We start from the raw sequence: 16,442 nt of genomic DNA on the forward strand, positions 1-16,442 counted from the left end.
ATGATGAGTCACTAGTTGGAAAACAAGCCCTAAAAAAAAAAAAAAAAAAATCACTTAAGTTGTGCGGCCTTCGCTGTCAGTTACAACAAAGTCGGGGCTAAAAGACAAACAAAACGAATTCTCACAAACACAAAATGAACCTTTCTTAATGTTCAGGTCATTTTTTTAGAAATCCTGGATTTAATCAGACTCGATAAAAAAAGACAAAGTAATAATGATAATCATAAAGAGTCACAATAGATCCCAATAACCTAAATTTTCAACATGCAGGTTGAGTTTTTTCCTGCAGGACTCGCTGACTACCTGAATGACTCGGGTCAATGCTGAGATATTTCAGTCTGATGGACTCAGACTAGATGAAATAAATCCTGAATCTTTGTCCCACAGCTCGATTCACAGGAGCCACTGCTCTGTCTTTAACACACAGCTCAACACAAAGCTGCTGCTACAGACGCCATCTCCACAAAAACGCACAAAAAACTGCATAAAGCTCGAAAAGGGAAAACAAGAAACTGAATCAGCAGATAAGTGCCTGAAGTTGTTCCTGGAACATCTGGACTTTAACGTGGCAGATGTGACAGTAAAAGGAGAATATTCAAGGCTTTTACTGTGAAAAGCCAACACCTCTCTGGTCTCCATGTTTCTGAGTGAAACTTAATTGCCACCTGATTTTATTGTGTCAGTCAGACCAGCTGTTAGTGAAGCTGATGATCAGCTGATCAGCCCATTGACACTGATCCTGTGGCGCCCCCTGCTGGCCTGTCAGCGTTTTACAGTGAAATCAAATGATCAGGAAAATGATTCCTTTGAAAGATTTTGGATACTAAACTGCTGGCTGCAGACTGATCCAACGGGCACAAACTGAATCCGACACAAAATAACTTTTATATGTTGTCTCAACTTCCACTTAAACAAGAGATTTCACTTTTTAATACAAATCAGAACACAGTTCAAGCTGCCAGTTTTTTTGTTGAATGTTTCATAAAACCTGTTCGCAGGAGTCGAGTCCAGGATGGAAAAGTCCAGCAGAGGATGAGGAGCTCAAAGAAGAAGTTTTCAATCATGTCTGCCATTTCACTGAGAAACAGGAGGTCCAAACTTCTGCATGGTCTCCAGGACGAGCGACAGATGATCCAGAAACGAGCTCACAGACACCCTGAGGATCCGAGCTTCGTCGGCGCTCCACCTCCTGAAACAGAGAGACAGAGTGAGGGAACAGACGGTGACAGGTGGGGTTCAGGTGAGGAGCAGGAAGAGCTTCGTACACGGACAGTGTGCTGCCGGACACCGTCAGCTGTTTGCTGATGCCGCCTTTCCTCGGCTCTCGGTCCGGGGACAGGGAGCCCAGAGCGACCGTGGCCTCATGAGACGAAGGGAAGGGGACGTCCAGAGAGCTGCAGGACAGTCAAGGAGGATTTTGGGAGATCAAGTCAACAGAATTTCATTTATGAGGAGCATTTTCTCATCTATTCCTAAAAAGGGACAATTATTAAATTCATAATAATCAATCCCTGCATCTTCACTCAGTCTGATGTGAAATGAACCGAATGAATGATGCAGATTTAAACCTTCTTCGCTGGTTTCTGTCCACATCCACAAATCAACATGAACAGAAGGTATTAACAGCTGAACTTCATTTTCTGTCACATGAACAAACCCGAGCCAAACGAGCAACGTGTTGTTGTTGTTACCGGATGTGACTTTCTGTTGAAGTTTCATCGATTAACGTCGAAACAGGAAACTAACTAAACTTTTTTTTATGATGAATAAAATTTTAAAGGATACAACTCCAGTTTGGCTGTTTCCTGCTTCGTTTCTCTGCCTGACGCCTCCATTGTGGTTGTCCGGACAGGAAGTGAGGAGAGTTTACTTCCTGTGCCGTAAAGCAGGGACGAGATGACGCGCTGCTGCCGCCAAGCGGCGGCGCGCGTTACTACAACAATTATACAACATTAAAACAAAAACAAAACAATTATACAAAATCAACGAAACACAAAAAAATGAGTAATTTAAAATAGGATCGGGACAACATTACAGGCCGTGGTGGAAAAAGCATGCAGATAATTTATGCTGCAAATATAAAAAAAAAAACAGTTTTCTTCAATAAGTTAAAATCAAATTTCAGTAAAAGTTCACAAGAGTAAATCAAAGTTTACTCTTTTACAAAATCAAAGTAAGTTCAAAACAAACAACCATCTAACATTAGAAAGGCTAAATTAAAGGGGAAAATACAAATAAAACTCATTTGATTTATGTGACGAGAAGAGCCAGTCAGTTGTGTTTAAAGCTTGTGAAAGTGTGTAAAAGGCTGTTATAAAATCTTTAGATTAATAAAATAAATAATGATAACGGGAAGAATATCGATGTTAAAAACACAAGCAGAAATATTTTTGAGTGTAAAAAATGAAGTTATTAAAACAATTTAATGTGACAGAACTGTTGATGACAGACTTTTCTCTTTCAAATTGGATTTGTGGTGCTGCTCGTTGGTGTTGTCACAGTCTGCTGCTGTCTGATCTGACTCTGATTGTCGGATTATCTGAGGGAATACTTTGTGTTGTCACCAGAGCTTCCAGCCTTCCAGTATAAAAGCATGTGGTGGCTTTTATTTTGTAGTAGTGCTGTCAAACTCAGCTGTGCCTCCATCCTCTGAGCTCTCTCTCTCTCTCTGGTTCTTTGCTGTTGGTTTTTTAAACAATCGGGACAGTGACGTCACCCTCACGTGCTCATCTGTGAGTTGTTCAGATTATTGATGATTATTGGTGATTATTGGTTTGGCTGAAGGAGCTGGTCGATCCGACGCGGAGCGGACTCTCCTCCTGCAGGACTGTGACGGTCGGTCCCGCCTGAACAAGTGAGTGAATGATGGATCCGAAGGAAACAGCACTGTGTGATTATTGACTGTAATCAGGATCAATAGTTTACTTATTGAGCACATTAACAAGCAGAAAGACGGAGGATGTTTGGACAGAGAGACTGAAATCTACCGCAAAATATTCATCCTGCATTTAAACCGCTCATGAAAAACACTGTTTGGTACTAAAAGTGGTTAAAAGCCTCAAAGAGACAATAAATCCAAATGTGTATCATTATTAGATGATAGTGATTTTTGTTATTATTTTAAAGGTCTGAAATGACAGATTGTCCTGATCATCGTCTCCATTAAGACATTCAGCTGATCACCATGTTTGCCTTTTTCTACCCAATAATACATGAAAATGATTGAAATAGCTAAAGAAACATCATTATTTTAAAATGAGCTGTGCATGAAGTGTGCTCACATTCACAGGTGGAGGTGTGTTTCAGCTCCTGGAGACGTTCGCAGCAACGTGACAGAAATAGTTGTGTGACGTATGAGAAAGGAGCTGACAGTGAAGTTCAGACTCTCCTCCATCACATGGCGGCGTCTAAAAGTGCGGGCACCCTGCGTGACCTTCAGCTGGCCCTGCAGCTGAAGATCGAGGAGCTCCGTCAGAGGGACGCTCTCATCGACGAGCTGGAGCTGGAGCTGGACACCAAAGACGACCTGATCCGGCAGCTGCAGGTGGAGCTGGACCGCCATCGCAGCGCCTCGCAGCACGCCGCCAGCTCTGCAGATGCAGCAAGCACAGGTGAGTCAGCAGCATCGCCACACCTGCCAGGTCAGAACGACAGACTGAGCCACAACGTCAGTCGCACAAATCAAACAGAAATTGAACAGAATCAAAGAAATGCAGCTCAGCAACATCAGAGTTGAAACATCTTTTCCGCATCACTTCACCGAAGAGCCGACTGTTTCCAGTTTCAGTTTATGTCCTCTGTTGAATATGAGATGATGACGTTTCCGATCGGAGCAGCTCCAACATGTCTGACTTCTCCGTCTGGATGGTTGTAGAAGCAGCCGTTCAGGCAGCCGCTCCACCCGATGAGCCGCAGCGCACCAAGAGGCAGGCCATCTCAGCAGAGCCCACCGCTCTGGACCCGTCACAGCTCACCGACGTCACCCTCACCAGCTACTGCAAGACCAAAGAGTGAGGACCGCACACTAACAGACACACACTGATGGAGACTGATCCCTCTTCACAGTTTTTGTGTGTTTGTAGGTCCAGAGAGCTGATCCAGAGGGCCCTGATGGACAACGACTTCATGAAGCACCTGGAACACGGGCAGGTAAGGACACGTCTGAGCTCCTTCGTCCGTCTCAGGAGTCTGACTTTTAAAAATCACCTGACTTGTCGCCTGACGTGTGCAGATCCTCACCATCATGGACTGCATGTATCCCACCAGCCTCGCCAAAGGCTGCTGCGTGATCCAGGAGGGAGACGACGGCTCCACGGTCTACGTCCTGGAGGGTGAGGTCTCACCTGCTCTGTGCCGTCAGCTCATCAGCGAACTCTGGGAAAAGACGCCATGTTCCTTTAGCCTGTACTCTGTCCTGATTGGCTGGTCCATCCGTCACACCCCGCCCCTCCTTCCATCTTTCCCTCACTGTGTGAAAGACTCTCCGTCCTTGGGAGTGAAGAACGAGTTGATTTTGACGACAGAGTGTCTGACTGAGATCAGCTGAACACAATTTCCACACAGAACGACGACTATCCAAAACAAAATCAGCTCAGCCTCTTCCTGTTATTTTCTCCACTCCAGGCTTCCTCACACTTCACTTTGTGTCCCGTAATGCCTCCATTTGGTCCCTTCAGGCTGTTTTATGTCTCCTGCTCAGATTAATGATCTGTCCATTCAGTGTCTCTCCAGGGATTAGCCTGGTCCCTCAGCTGGGTCTGTGATGTGCCCGGAAATATAAAATAATTATTATTTCAGTGTGTACCTTGTGGACGGCCTTCGCCGAGCAGGCTGGACGAGAAATGCAGATAAGACATCTCTGACATGCAGCTTCTCCTTCCTGTTGTTACATTTCCCAGACACCGTCGTCACAAAACAAATATCCTCTGCAGGCGATTAGCAGAAGCTGGAAATCTGTCACCATCTTTAATTGGTCGTATTCACAGAAACACAACTGTGTTGTTTGCATTTGGACGTTTTGTGTTATCTGGATGGAAAGACTTTCTTCCTTTTCTCTCCCACAGAGGGGCAGGTGGAGGTGACCAAACAGGGGAAGAAACTGTGCAGCATCGGTCCGGGAAAAGTCTTTGGAGAACTCGCCATCCTGTACAACTGCACCCGCACAGCGACTGTAACAGGTAGGCACACAAACGCACAGGCTCAACATTTCTGCAGCAGTTTGACACAATCTGATCGATGGATGAGAGCCGCCTGTCAGCGAAGCTCTCTGTCCATTAGTGAATGCTTTAATGCGTTCAGGGCCAAATGGAAGCTGCCGGCACAGACAGCAGTCCTGCTGCTGCTCTCGTTAAGGTCCATTCACTAAAACACTCAAAATGCTTCTTCTCATTTTTGGAAGTGCAGTTTTTCATCTGGGTTTATTTTCTGTGCAGACTTCAGGTGCTGCTCTTTCTATTTCTTGTTCTAATTTTGTGTTTCCATTTTTAAATTCGGCTTAAAAATAAAAGTGGCTGCTTCATCAGGCCTTCAAAAATGAAGTTCAGCTCTGTCTGTTTCAGGGCTTTTCTAATTGTGGCTGACAGAAGAGCTTCAGATAGCTGTGTGGGTTATGAAACAGCAGCCAGCTCGTCGTCCCCGTCGTTCTCTTCTCTGTCTGACGCCTCCAATCAGCGTCCTTGTGTCGCTCTGTTTCATTCAGGCAGGAGCAGAAAAACACGTTTAGAGGCACTAAAGGAATCAGCTTGTCTGAGTAATTACCAAGTTTAGTTCAGAGCTACGCAGAAAACAACATTCTGGTGTCAATTCATTCTCTTTTTTAAAGAATTAGAGCTGCATTCATTTTCACACTGACAGTTGTGAGACTCCGGAGTTTTAGTGTCATTTTGGTAGCATGACATGATGAAGATGATTTCAGCTTCAGGTTCATCTGTTTTAATGACACATTAACAGTCACCAGCTTTCAAACGTCTCATGATATTGAAGGAACATGAAACATTTCTATGAGAGACAACTAAATGAATCCTTAACATGTGGAGGTCACTTCCTGTGTGATTTTGGGTTGAGAATTCACCAGAAGTGACAGCGAGGACGCTTCTTTTGTGTGCATGGAGCCGCCAAACCTCCATTTTGTGGTTTAAAATGATACAGACGATGTGAAGTGACCATCTCTTTCAGCCCTGACGGACATCAAGCTCTGGGCGATCGACCGTCAGGGTTTCCAGACCATCATGATGAGGACCGGCCTCATCAAGCACTCCCAGTACACCGACTTCCTCCGCAGGTACGGCCCCTTCACACCTTCAGCTCTCCGCTGTTTTTAGAGCTCTCACCGCCTCAGGATGACTCACGTCTCTCTCCACCTCTCCCAGCGTTCCCTCTTTTCAGTCGCTACCTGAGGACGTCCTCAGTAAACTGGCTGATGTTTTGGAGGAGGTGATGATATCCTAACATTCGCTCTCTGGCCTGTTTCTGCCATCTGTCGCTCCATCTGACAAACACAAATGTTCAGAAACGTTGTGTTCTGCAAAGCGATATGCTGCGTCTGCATGATTCAAACTGATCTCTGCTCTCCCTCAGACTCATTACACCGACGGTGATTACATTATCCGTCAGGGAGCCACCGGAGACACATTCTTCATCATCAGCGAAGGACAGGTGAGGAATGATGACAACAGGTTAATGAAAGATTTATCAGGAAGTATAAAGAGCAGAACAATCAACAGGGAGGGAAAGAGACAAAAAGTTGGAGCGTGACCTTAAAGGTCGCTGGTTGTTTTTCATGTTTCAACCCGTCAGATAAAAACCGACCGCCTTCGACTGCCACAATCAGTCGAAGCCACCGTGAACTTTGACTGCGGCTGATTGTGTCAATAAATTGTCTGGATCCAACAGGTGGAGCCGATAAATCCCATGATTCATCGGGAGCTGGCAGGGGAAATAATATTGACGTGAAAAACCACCAACAGTCTGAATTAATCAAACAGGATGGAGATCATTCAGCTCCTGAATTCAGAGATGATGGAGGATCAAAACAGATGAAATAAATCAAACAGAGCCAGATTTCCAGCTTGTGAATAATTAAATCCTTCAAACACGGAACGGCCAGCGTGGACGGATCTTCCTGAACGTCTAACGCTCTGAATCTTGTGCTGCTAGAAAATGAAATCCAGCAGATGAACAGATTCAAACAGACTTGGTGAGAAAGGCGGTTGTGTTATTGTGTTGTTCTTTGTGTGTGTTGTCAGAGCCAATTGGGAGTCAACAACAGGAAGAGTGTTGGCTTGTTGCTGCAGAATATGACCAGCCAAAACACGACGGATAATAATTCACCGATTCTCGGAAAACCAAACTGAGGAACTAAAACGTGCTAATTAAAATAATAATTTCCTGTCTCTGCGGAGAATCCCAGACAGTTTAATTCGTTATTAGGAGGAGGGGTTATCGTCTGGTTTTATTTTTAGCTGAAGATTGTGATCTGTGTTCTCTGCAGGTGAAAGTCTCTCAGCAGAACGCAGCCAGCGACAAGCAGGTGAAGACGCTGACTAAAGGGGATTGGTTCGGAGAGCAGGCGCTGAAAGGGTGAGTCTGACGTCACGCTTACACTTCCTGATCAGGGTCCACCAGAGTCCACCAGAGTCCACCAGAGTCCGTCTGAGTCCACCAGAGTCTGTCTGAGTCCACCAGAGTCCACCAGAGTACACCAGAGTCCATCTGAGTCCACCAGAGTCCGCCTGAGTCCACCAGAGTCCACCAGAGTCCGTCTGAGTCCGTCTGAGTCCACCAGAGTCCACCAGAGTCCACCAGAGTCTGTCTGAGTCCACCAGAGTCCACCAGAGTCTGTCTGAGTCCACCAGAATCCACCAGAGTCCGTCTGAGTCCATCTGAGTCCATCTGAGTCCATCTGAGTCCACCAGAGTCCACCAGAGTCCGTCTGAGTCCACCAGAGTCCACCAGAGTCCACCAGAGTCCGTCTGAGTCCACCAGAGTCCATCTGAGTCCACCAGAGTCCATCTGAGTCCATCTGAGTCCATCTGAGTCCACCAGAGTCCATGTGAATTCACCAGAGTCCACCAGAGTCCATGTGAATCCACCAGAGTCCATCTGAGTCCACCAGAATCCATCTGAGTCCACCAGAGTCCACCAGAGTCCGTCTGAGTCCGTCTGAGTCCACCAGAGTCCACCAGAGTCCACCAGAGTCTGTCTGAGTCCACCAGAGTCCACCAGAGTCCACCAGAGTCCACCAGAGTCTGTCTGAGTCCACCAGAGTCCACCAGAGTCCGTCTGAGTCCATCTGAGTCCATCTGAGTCCATCTGAGTCCACCAGAGTCCACCAGAGTCCGTCTGAGTCCACCAGAGTCCACCAGAGTCCACCAGAGTCCATCTGAGTCCACCAGAGTCCATCTGAGTCCATCTGAGTCCATCTGAGTCCACCAGAGTCCATGTGAATTCACCAGAGTCCACCAGAGTCCATGTGAATCCACCAGAGTCCATCTGAGTCCACCTGAATCCACCAGAGTCCACCAGAATCCACCACAGTGACTTTGACTGGCCAAACTCATTTTATAATCAACTAACCTTTTCAGTTACTTATTCAGAAAAATATCTTTAGCTTGAATTTAAATATTTGAATCTGCTCCATAATACATCAAATTACATAAAAAAATAACTTCAGAAAACCAAATAAAACAATGAAGTGAACAGCTATAATGAGAAATGTTGCTGTTGTGAAACTGTGATGATCTTAAACTTCACCTTCTTCCGGATGATTCATGAAGTCATCGCTGATTTTACCTTCAGGGGTTTTCAGCTTCATCGCACCTTCTCTGACAAGAAAATCACTCATTTGGTGTTTGTGGGATTTTATGTGTCGAGTTTAAATTAGAACTGCACGATTAATCCAAATGTACACAGATAGATTCATATTTCACTCATTGCACTCTGATCTGGACATTTACCCTGAGAAATCTTTTTAATGTTGTTTCCTGAGTACTTGTGTAGTTCGTAAGAGCATCTGTAACACAACAGCAACACAAACCTGTGTGTCTCTTCAGGGAGGACGTTCGAACAGCCAGCGTCACAGCGGCGGGAGACGTCACGTGTCTGGTCATCGATAGAGAGTGAATGTTTCTCTTTGTCAACCAGAAATATCAGATTCTGTGAGCCGGCTTTTGTTCGGACACTTTTGTGTTTGACTCTCAGGTCCTTCAAACAGCTGATTGGAGGACTGGAGGACGTCAACAACAAGCAGCACGACAGCGACGAGGTCAAAGCCAAGTGAGTCCAGAGACGAGGACAAAAACCTTGGAACCTTTTCAGGCCAAACACCGACTGTTTGAATTTACAAACGTTCTCATCTTCGTCTCTGCAGGCTGCAGGCCGAGGCAGATTTCTTCTCTCAGGTCTCCCTCAGTGATTTCAACATCATCTGCACTCTGGGGATGGGCGGCTTCAGCCGCGTGGAGCTGGTGGGTCCATCAGTGTGACACCACGACCACCTGATCCGGATCCTGGCTGAGCCGTCAGTGGTCACAATGTTTCGTCTGTGTGTTTTCGGGTCTTCAGGTCCAGCTGAAGAACGATCCCAATCGATCGTTCGCCCTGAAAGTGCTGAAGAAACGTCACATCCTGGACACGAGCCAGCAGGGCCACATCCTGTCGGAGCGCTGCATCATGATGGAGGCTCACAGTCCGTTCATCATCAGGTCAGATCCAGACTCAGCCGTTTCCTTCTTTTCCTGAGTAAAGCAGAACAACCTGATGGAGCACGTGTTGCACATTCAGGTTGTACCGGACCTTCAGAGACTCCAAGTATCTGTACATGCTGCTGGAGGCCTGCCTGGGAGGAGAGCTGTGGACTCTGCTGAGGGACAGGTGAGGGGACACGTTCAGCTGTTATGGACGTCTCCTGAGGCACGACGGTCAGCGTCTGATTTGTTTCAGGGGTTCGTTTGATGACGGCACCACTCGGTTCTACACGGGCTGTGTCGTCGAGGCTCTGGCTTTCCTGCACTCCAGAGGAATCATCTACAGGGACCTGAAACCCGAGAACATCATTCTGGACCCCAGAGGATACGCCAAGCTGGTGTTGACCGTGTTTCTGGACACGTCCAAAAATGCCAGGTGGCTGTTTCACACAGAGAGTCTTCAGTGTCTTTTTCTGTCCCACAGGTGGACTTTGGCTTCGCGAAGAAGGTGGGTCTTGGTAAGAAGACGTGGACGTTTTGTGGGACTCCTGAGTACGTGGCCCCCGAGATCATCCTGAACAAAGGCCACGACAGCTCAGCCGACTGCTGGTCTCTGGGGATCCTGGTCTTTGAGCTGCTCAGTGGAAGGTACAGCAGCAAATCCGTCTGACAGGAAGTTCACAAGTTCGTCCCCCCAAAACCTCAAAGAGAGGCTTCAGTCCCTCCCATAATATAATGTTGGAGATTATAAGATTATAAGATATGAGTTGGAGACATGTTGGAGAGAAAAAGAGGACACGGTTGTCAGCTGCTTATGAAGGATCCTTAAAGTGGGACAGTTTAGCGCCTGAATTGGGACAGTTAATTTAGAACACCCCCCCAGGAGAGTCTGAAATTCCCAGCTCAGACTAAGAAGATGGATGGAGCTCTGTGGTGGAAATCCTTCCGTCTGATTTGATCCTTTTTCATTTCTGGAATCAGGAACTGAATTTCTTTTGTCCTGGTGGATTCATTGAGGCAGTTAAAGGTTTTGTCTCTGTCTCCAGTCCTCCATTTTCCGGCTCTGATCCGATGAAAACCTACAACATCATCCTGAGAGGCATCGACATGATTGAGTTTCCGAAGAAGATCACAAAGAGCGCTGCGAATCTCATCAAGCGGCTCTGCAGGTTGGCAGTCCGTCCTTGTGAGATGTTTCTCTTGTTTAGTTTTTTTTGTGGCAGCGTTGTTGATCAGTGTGTGTTGATGTTTCAGGGACAACCCTTCAGAGCGGCTGGGGAATCAGAAAAACGGCGTGAAGGACATTCAGAAACACAAGTGAGTCATTCTTTCACTCTGAGATCTTCACGTCTGTGGAGCTGAGCTCGTTGTCATGGCAACATGACTTTTTGCTTCAGGTGGTTTGAAGGCTTCAACTGGGACGGCCTCCGCCAGGGAACCATAAACCCGCCCTTCACGCCGGCGGTGAGTCTCCATCAGCGTCTTCTAAAACAGAGAAACCTTTCTCTCATCTTCCGTCTGTCTCCATCAGGTGGACGGGCCGCTGGACAGCAGCAACTTCGACTATTTCCCAGAAGACACCGAGGACCCGCCTCCTGACGAAGAGTCCGGCTGGGACCTGGAGTTTTAACAGGACAGGAGAGACCGGATCAGAACCGGACAGGAACCTGATGCTGTGAATTGTGTTCCTGCTGTACATTTGTGACTTTGTCACTTTTCCGTCTGTCCCGTCGTCATCACTACGACCAATAGGTGTCGCCTAGCAACAGAACCTGGCAATGATGTCATAGTGATGTCGTTTCACTGTCGTCACCCTCTCATGTTAAACTGATCTGTAAAAACACAATCAGTGAGTGTAAAATAAGCTTTTGTTGTGCATTTTGTGTGTTGATGGACCTCCTGTGTGGTTTGTGTGTTTGTGTGGTGTTTTGCAGTAACGGGTCCTGGCTTCAGGTTCTGGTTCTGGTTCTGGTCTTGGACTCTGGTTGGACTGTGATCAGGGAATTGATTTAACTTTTGGTCAAATGAATGAAATCTGCCGTGTTTACAGAACAAATAAAGTTTTTTTGACGGTCGGTGTAACTGGACCTCTGCTGCTTTAACGAGCCTGAGGTGAGATGATAATTCTTCCCACATGGTGTTTTCGGGCTGGGGGGGCTCTGGCTGCAGGGGGAGGTCATGAAAACCAAAGTGTGAGAGGGGGGAGATGTTTATCAGCGCCTGTTGACCTCGGGGCTTAGTGAAGTCATCAAGGTTCAGCGCTTCCTGTGGTGAAAAAGGCCGTGATGGAAACACCAACGCCTCCTCTAACGACTCTCCCACAGTTCACAGAGATAAGACACACACACAGTTTCCACCTCGACAACACCGACACACACACACACACACACACACAAAACAGTTACTCTGCTCCTGAAAGTTTCACAAAAACTGCTCAAATAAATGTTTCTGTAGTCATCGACAAGCTGCACTGATAATACCTGAAAAATGTCTATTCACAACAGAATGATTTCATAAATATAATACATCTAAAATATGAAGATAATAATGGGATCTTTTGGTAACACCCTCAGAATATAAATGCTTAATAAGGTTTCATACTGTAGCTGTAAACACAGTGACAAATCTGATCATTAGTTATCACATATAATGTTTAAATGTTTTCATATGTAATATTCCAGCAGTTTTTCCATATTTGTTTTAAATCATGATTTTCTTATTAATATATTTTCATAAACATCAAGCGTGCAGAAGTGATTTGGCTGAAAAGTCCATAGAACCAATAAAAGACTCCCATCGAAGTGAATGAGGGACCATTTCCAGCAGATGGAGAGACCAGGACCAAAGATCTGCATCATCTGAATCTTTTTTCCGAGGAACGGACGGTTCAGAGCGAACAAACTGCTGGTTCGGATACATTTACACTGAAATCTGAAAAAGTTAAGCTGAGTTCACTTCTGGACCGAGGAGGGGAGAGGATCCAGACCTTTAGCAGATTTTATATGTCACAACAACAAAGTTCACGTATTAAACAACCAGTGTTGTGTTGTTGTGTTGTTGTTTCCAACAGTTTCCCACACAGACGTTGACCCCTGAACGCCTCACAGGTTTAATTTCAAACTGTTCAAACCACAAATGATTAAAATGTTCCAATTAAACAACATCTGAGCAAAGTCCTCAAACTGAAAACACATTTCCAAAGAACTCCTCGCTGAAGAGTGTCGTGATGATGATGATTCATGGGGGACCAGATTTATTTCAGGAAATACTCCTGAATAACAGAACAAGTTGTGTATACTTTGGTTTTACTGTGAGCTTCTGGATTGGTTGCACAGGGACCGCTGATCTGCGGCCCCTCAGGTGAAGATCTCAGGGACCTTTAATCTGACCCCTGATCCCTGATCAGGTCTTTAACCTCCACTGAACCAGGACGTGACCAGAATCACAAAAAGTTTCCTCCCGATGTGATATTTTTAGAAAGTGACAAGTTAGCAGAGATAACGCAACAACACAACAACACAACCACACACACTCTCAGCTCAGTTATGAGCTTTAATAAAGCTGTTTTATGGATGCGGCCCATTTTATGTGATTGTTTTTGTGTTAAGTTGTGTTTTTGATTATGGCTGAATGCATGAACGTGATTTGGGGCTTGAACAGACAAATTTAAAGTCTAATTTTGTCTGATGAGGTCACAGCTGCTCGGAAACCGTCCAATCAGGTCTGCGGGTTAATTACACCATGAAAAAACAATTAGCCCCGCCTCCCGAGCTCTGATTGGTTCGTCCCAACCAGGCTGCTATAAATCCCAACTGTGGAGTCTGTGGCGGGACAGACAGGATCAGGAGGAAGAGCCTTCATCTTCATCATCCTCACCATCCTCCTCCAGCATGCTGCCCGGCTCCGCTCAGCTCCTCCTGCCGCTCCTGCTGCTCCTCAGCTCGGCCTCCTGCTTCCAGCTGCTGCCGGAGGAGGCCGCTCCTCGGCGGGCCCGCTTCTCCGCCAACAGCCCGAGTGAGTCTCCGCTTGTTGTTGGTTTTGATTTTAGGATTTACTTCAGCTTCTGTTTCTGTTCAGTTGTCACTAAACACCGTTGTGTGTCTGTCTGTGTGTGCAGCTGATGTGGCCAGATGTTTGAATGGAGCTGTGGCCGTCGGATGTGGATTCTTCTCCTGTCTGGAAAACTCCACCTGTGACACCGACGGGATGCACGAGATCTGTGAGCTGTTCCTGCACACAGCAGCCACCTTCAACACAGAGGTCTGTCTGTCTGACTGTCTGTCTGACTGTCTGTCTGTCTGACTGTCTGTCTGTCTGTCTGACTGTCTGTCTGACTGTCTGTCTGTCTGACTGTCTGTCTGACTGTCTGTCTGACTGTCTGTCTGTCTGACTGTCTGTCTGACTGTCTGTCTGACTGTCTGTCTGTCTGTCTGACTGTCTGTCTGACTGTCTGTCTGACTGTCTGACTCTGTCTGTCTGACTGTCTGACTGTCTGTCTGACTGTCTGTCTGACTGTCTGACTGTCTGTCTGACTGTCTGTCTGTCTGACTGTCTGTCTGACTGACTGTCTGTCTGTCTGTCTATCTGTCTGTCTGTCTGACTGTCTGTCTGACTGTCTGTCTGACTGTCTGTCTATCTGTCTGACTGTCTGTCTGACTGTCTGTCTGTCTATCTGTCTGACTGTCTGTCTGACTGTCTGTCTGTCTATCTGTCTGACTGTCTGTCTGTCTGTCTGTCTGACTGTCTGTCTGACTGTCTGTCTGTCTGACTGTCTGTCTGTCTGTCTGACTGTCTGACTGACTGTCTGACTGTCTGTCTGACTGTCTGTCTGTCTGACTGTCTGACTGTCTGTCTGACTGTCTGTCTGTCTGACTGACTGTCTGACTGTCTGTCTGTCTGTCTGACTGTCTGTCTGACTGTCTGACTGTCTGTCTGTCTGACTGTCTGACTGTCTGTCTGTCTGTCTGTCTGTCTGACTGTCTGACTGTCTATCTGTCTGACTGTCTATCTGTCTGACTGTCTGTCTGTCTGACTGTCTGTCTGTCTGACTGTCTGACTGTCTGTCTGACTGTCTGACTGTCTGACTGTCTGACTGTCTGTCTGTCTGTCTGACTGTCTGTCTGTCTGTCTGACTGTCTGTCTGACTGTCTGTCTGACTGTCTATCTGTCTGACTGTCTGACTGTCTATCTGTCTATCTGTCTGACTGTCTGTCTGACTGTCTGACTGTCTATCTGTCTGACTGTCTGTCTGTCTGACTGTCTATCTGTCTGACTGTCTATCTGTCTGACTGTCTGTCTGTCTGACTGTCTGTCTGACTGTCTGTCTATCTGTCTGACTGTCTGACTGTCTATCTGTCTGACTGTCTGACTGTCTATCTGTCTGTCTGACTGTCTGTCTGACTGTCTGTCTGTCTGACTGTCTGTCTGTCTGTCTGACTGTCTGTCTGACTCTGTCTGACTGTTTGACTGTCTGTCTGACTGTCTGTCTGCCTGACTGACTGACTGTTTCTCTGTCTGACTGCTCCCACCTGACTGTCTTGCTCCCACCTGTCTGTCTGTCTCAGGGTAAGACCTTTGTGAAGAAGAGTCTTCACTGCATCTCTCAGGGAATTTCATCGAAGGTTTTTCAGACGATCCGTCGCTGTAACATCTTCCAGAGGATGATCGCTGAGGTCAGTGAACTCACCAGCTCGTCTCTGTCCCCGTCTCCCATCTCTGTCTCCTGTCTCCCGTCTCCCACCCCTCACAGTGTCTTTTCCCTTTTTCGTCTTTAAACAGGTTCAGGAGGAATGTTACACCAGCCTGGACATCTGCACCGTCGCTCGTACCAACCCAGACGCCATCGGTGAGGTGGTGCAGGTGCCGACTCACTTCCCCAACAGGTGAGGGTGGATTTTTTTTTTCTGGTATCAGCTCCTTCTGAAAGAACCACCCCTTAATCCATCTCCTGTGCTAGCCCCGCCCCTAACCCCTCCCCTTTCCCTCTAAATGAACACCATGTTGTATTTCAGACTGAGACCAGAAACTCATCAGGGAGGAGGAGGGACATTTTCCCATAGACTTCAACACATTCTGACTGCTTTCTGCAGCAGACTCACCTGACTGTGTTTTGCAGATACTACAGCACTCTGCTGCAGACCCTGCAGGCGTGTGACGAGCAGACGGTGGCGGCGGTGAGGGCCGGCCTCATCGCCAGGTTGGGCCCCGACATGGAGACCTTCCTCCAGCTGGTCCAGAACAAACCCTGCGCCGCCGGCTCCGGCTCCGCTGCTTACAACAACCCGTCCAGCTGGAGGAACACGCCGGTGTTCAACATCCAGCCCGGCTTCAGAGGCCGGGACCCCACCCACCTCTTCGCCAGGAGGTCCGTGGATGACAGCGAGGGCGGAGCTAAAGCTGAGAAATAGACGACAAACTTACTCACACAATCGCGCACATTACCATGCAATTATATCTTACTATGATTACCTTTAGACGGTGATTTGGGAATTAATGATCATTTTTTGTGTCGGTGTTAATATTTGGTTGATTTGTTCAGAGACAGACTTCAGTGAAAACCGCATATTTATTTTCTTAAAGAAGTTAATTTATGAAGCTGACGTGCTGTTGTATTTAATGTAGTTGAAGCAGGAAGAGGCCGTGGAGGTCGGGGGTGGCCACGCTGGTCGTGGGGCCCCCTGTGACTCCTCTGAGGGGCCGTGAGGTTCACATTGTTGTGTGACGGTGAAACAAACTCTGCTCTTTGTGTTAGAAATAAAA

The 16,442-nt window shown here is 46.9% G+C and overlaps 3 protein-coding genes across 3 annotated transcripts; 2 read left to right on the top strand and 1 right to left on the bottom strand.

Annotated features, from left to right (window-relative positions):
• Positions 1 to 37: 37 nt before the first annotated feature.
• On the bottom strand, positions 38 to 1,903 carry lage3 (L antigen family member 3). Its single transcript, XM_029515378.1, has 3 exons — positions 1,786 to 1,903; positions 1,266 to 1,394; positions 38 to 1,189 (listed from the first exon to the last, which is right to left on the bottom strand). The coding sequence occupies exons 1-3, from the start codon at positions 1,833 to 1,835 to the stop codon at positions 1,075 to 1,077; spliced, it is 294 nt and encodes a 97-aa protein (XP_029371238.1). The 5' UTR covers positions 1,836 to 1,903; the 3' UTR covers positions 38 to 1,074.
• Positions 1,904 to 3,397: 1,494 nt separating this feature from the next.
• Positions 3,398 to 11,313, top strand: LOC115052396 (cGMP-dependent protein kinase 1-like). Its single transcript, XM_029516472.1, has 20 exons — positions 3,398 to 3,611; positions 3,875 to 4,010; positions 4,083 to 4,149; positions 4,232 to 4,331; positions 5,064 to 5,177; positions 6,175 to 6,280; positions 6,369 to 6,432; positions 6,577 to 6,654; positions 7,490 to 7,578; positions 9,051 to 9,116; positions 9,199 to 9,273; positions 9,368 to 9,464; positions 9,562 to 9,701; positions 9,781 to 9,870; positions 9,940 to 10,081; positions 10,168 to 10,331; positions 10,730 to 10,852; positions 10,938 to 11,000; positions 11,081 to 11,147; positions 11,215 to 11,313. Exons 1-20 carry the CDS (start codon positions 3,398 to 3,400, stop codon positions 11,311 to 11,313), a joined length of 2,094 nt encoding a protein of 697 aa, XP_029372332.1.
• A 2,260-nt stretch (positions 11,314 to 13,573) lies between these two features.
• On the top strand, positions 13,574 to 16,090 carry stc1l (stanniocalcin 1, like). The gene is made up of 5 exons (XM_029516473.1): positions 13,574 to 13,697; positions 13,801 to 13,943; positions 15,248 to 15,355; positions 15,462 to 15,565; positions 15,799 to 16,090. The coding sequence occupies exons 1-5, from the start codon at positions 13,574 to 13,576 to the stop codon at positions 16,088 to 16,090; spliced, it is 771 nt and encodes a 256-aa protein (XP_029372333.1).
• The last annotated feature ends 352 nt before the right edge of the window (positions 16,091 to 16,442 follow it).

Source organism: Echeneis naucrates, chromosome 12, assembly GCF_900963305.1.
Source record: "Echeneis naucrates chromosome 12, fEcheNa1.1, whole genome shotgun sequence".
Lineage (NCBI taxonomy): Eukaryota > Metazoa > Chordata > Actinopteri > Carangiformes > Echeneidae > Echeneis > Echeneis naucrates.

Coding starts and splice junctions, on each gene's coding strand:
- lage3 (XM_029515378.1), bottom strand. CDS start 1,835: ATGGAGGCGTCAGGCAGAGAAACGAAGCAGGAAACAGCCAAACTGGAG. Junction 1,395..1,785: donor GAAACAGCCAAACTGGAGTT/GTATCCTTTAAA, acceptor ACTGTCCTGCAG/CTCTCTGGACGTCCCCTTCC. Junction 1,190..1,265: donor TCCGGCAGCACACTGTCCGT/GTACGAAGCTCT, acceptor TCTCTGTTTCAG/GAGGTGGAGCGCCGACGAAG.
- LOC115052396 (XM_029516472.1), top strand. CDS start 3,398: ATGGCGGCGTCTAAAAGTGCGGGCACCCTGCGTGACCTTCAGCTGGCC. Junction 9,465..9,561: donor GCTTCAGCCGCGTGGAGCTG/GTGGGTCCATCA, acceptor TCGGGTCTTCAG/GTCCAGCTGAAGAACGATCC. Junction 9,702..9,780: donor CACAGTCCGTTCATCATCAG/GTCAGATCCAGA, acceptor TTGCACATTCAG/GTTGTACCGGACCTTCAGAG.
- stc1l (XM_029516473.1), top strand. CDS start 13,574: ATGCTGCCCGGCTCCGCTCAGCTCCTCCTGCCGCTCCTGCTGCTCCTC. Junction 13,698..13,800: donor CTTCTCCGCCAACAGCCCGA/GTGAGTCTCCGC, acceptor CTGTGTGTGCAG/CTGATGTGGCCAGATGTTTG. Junction 15,566..15,798: donor CCGACTCACTTCCCCAACAG/GTGAGGGTGGAT, acceptor TGTGTTTTGCAG/ATACTACAGCACTCTGCTGC.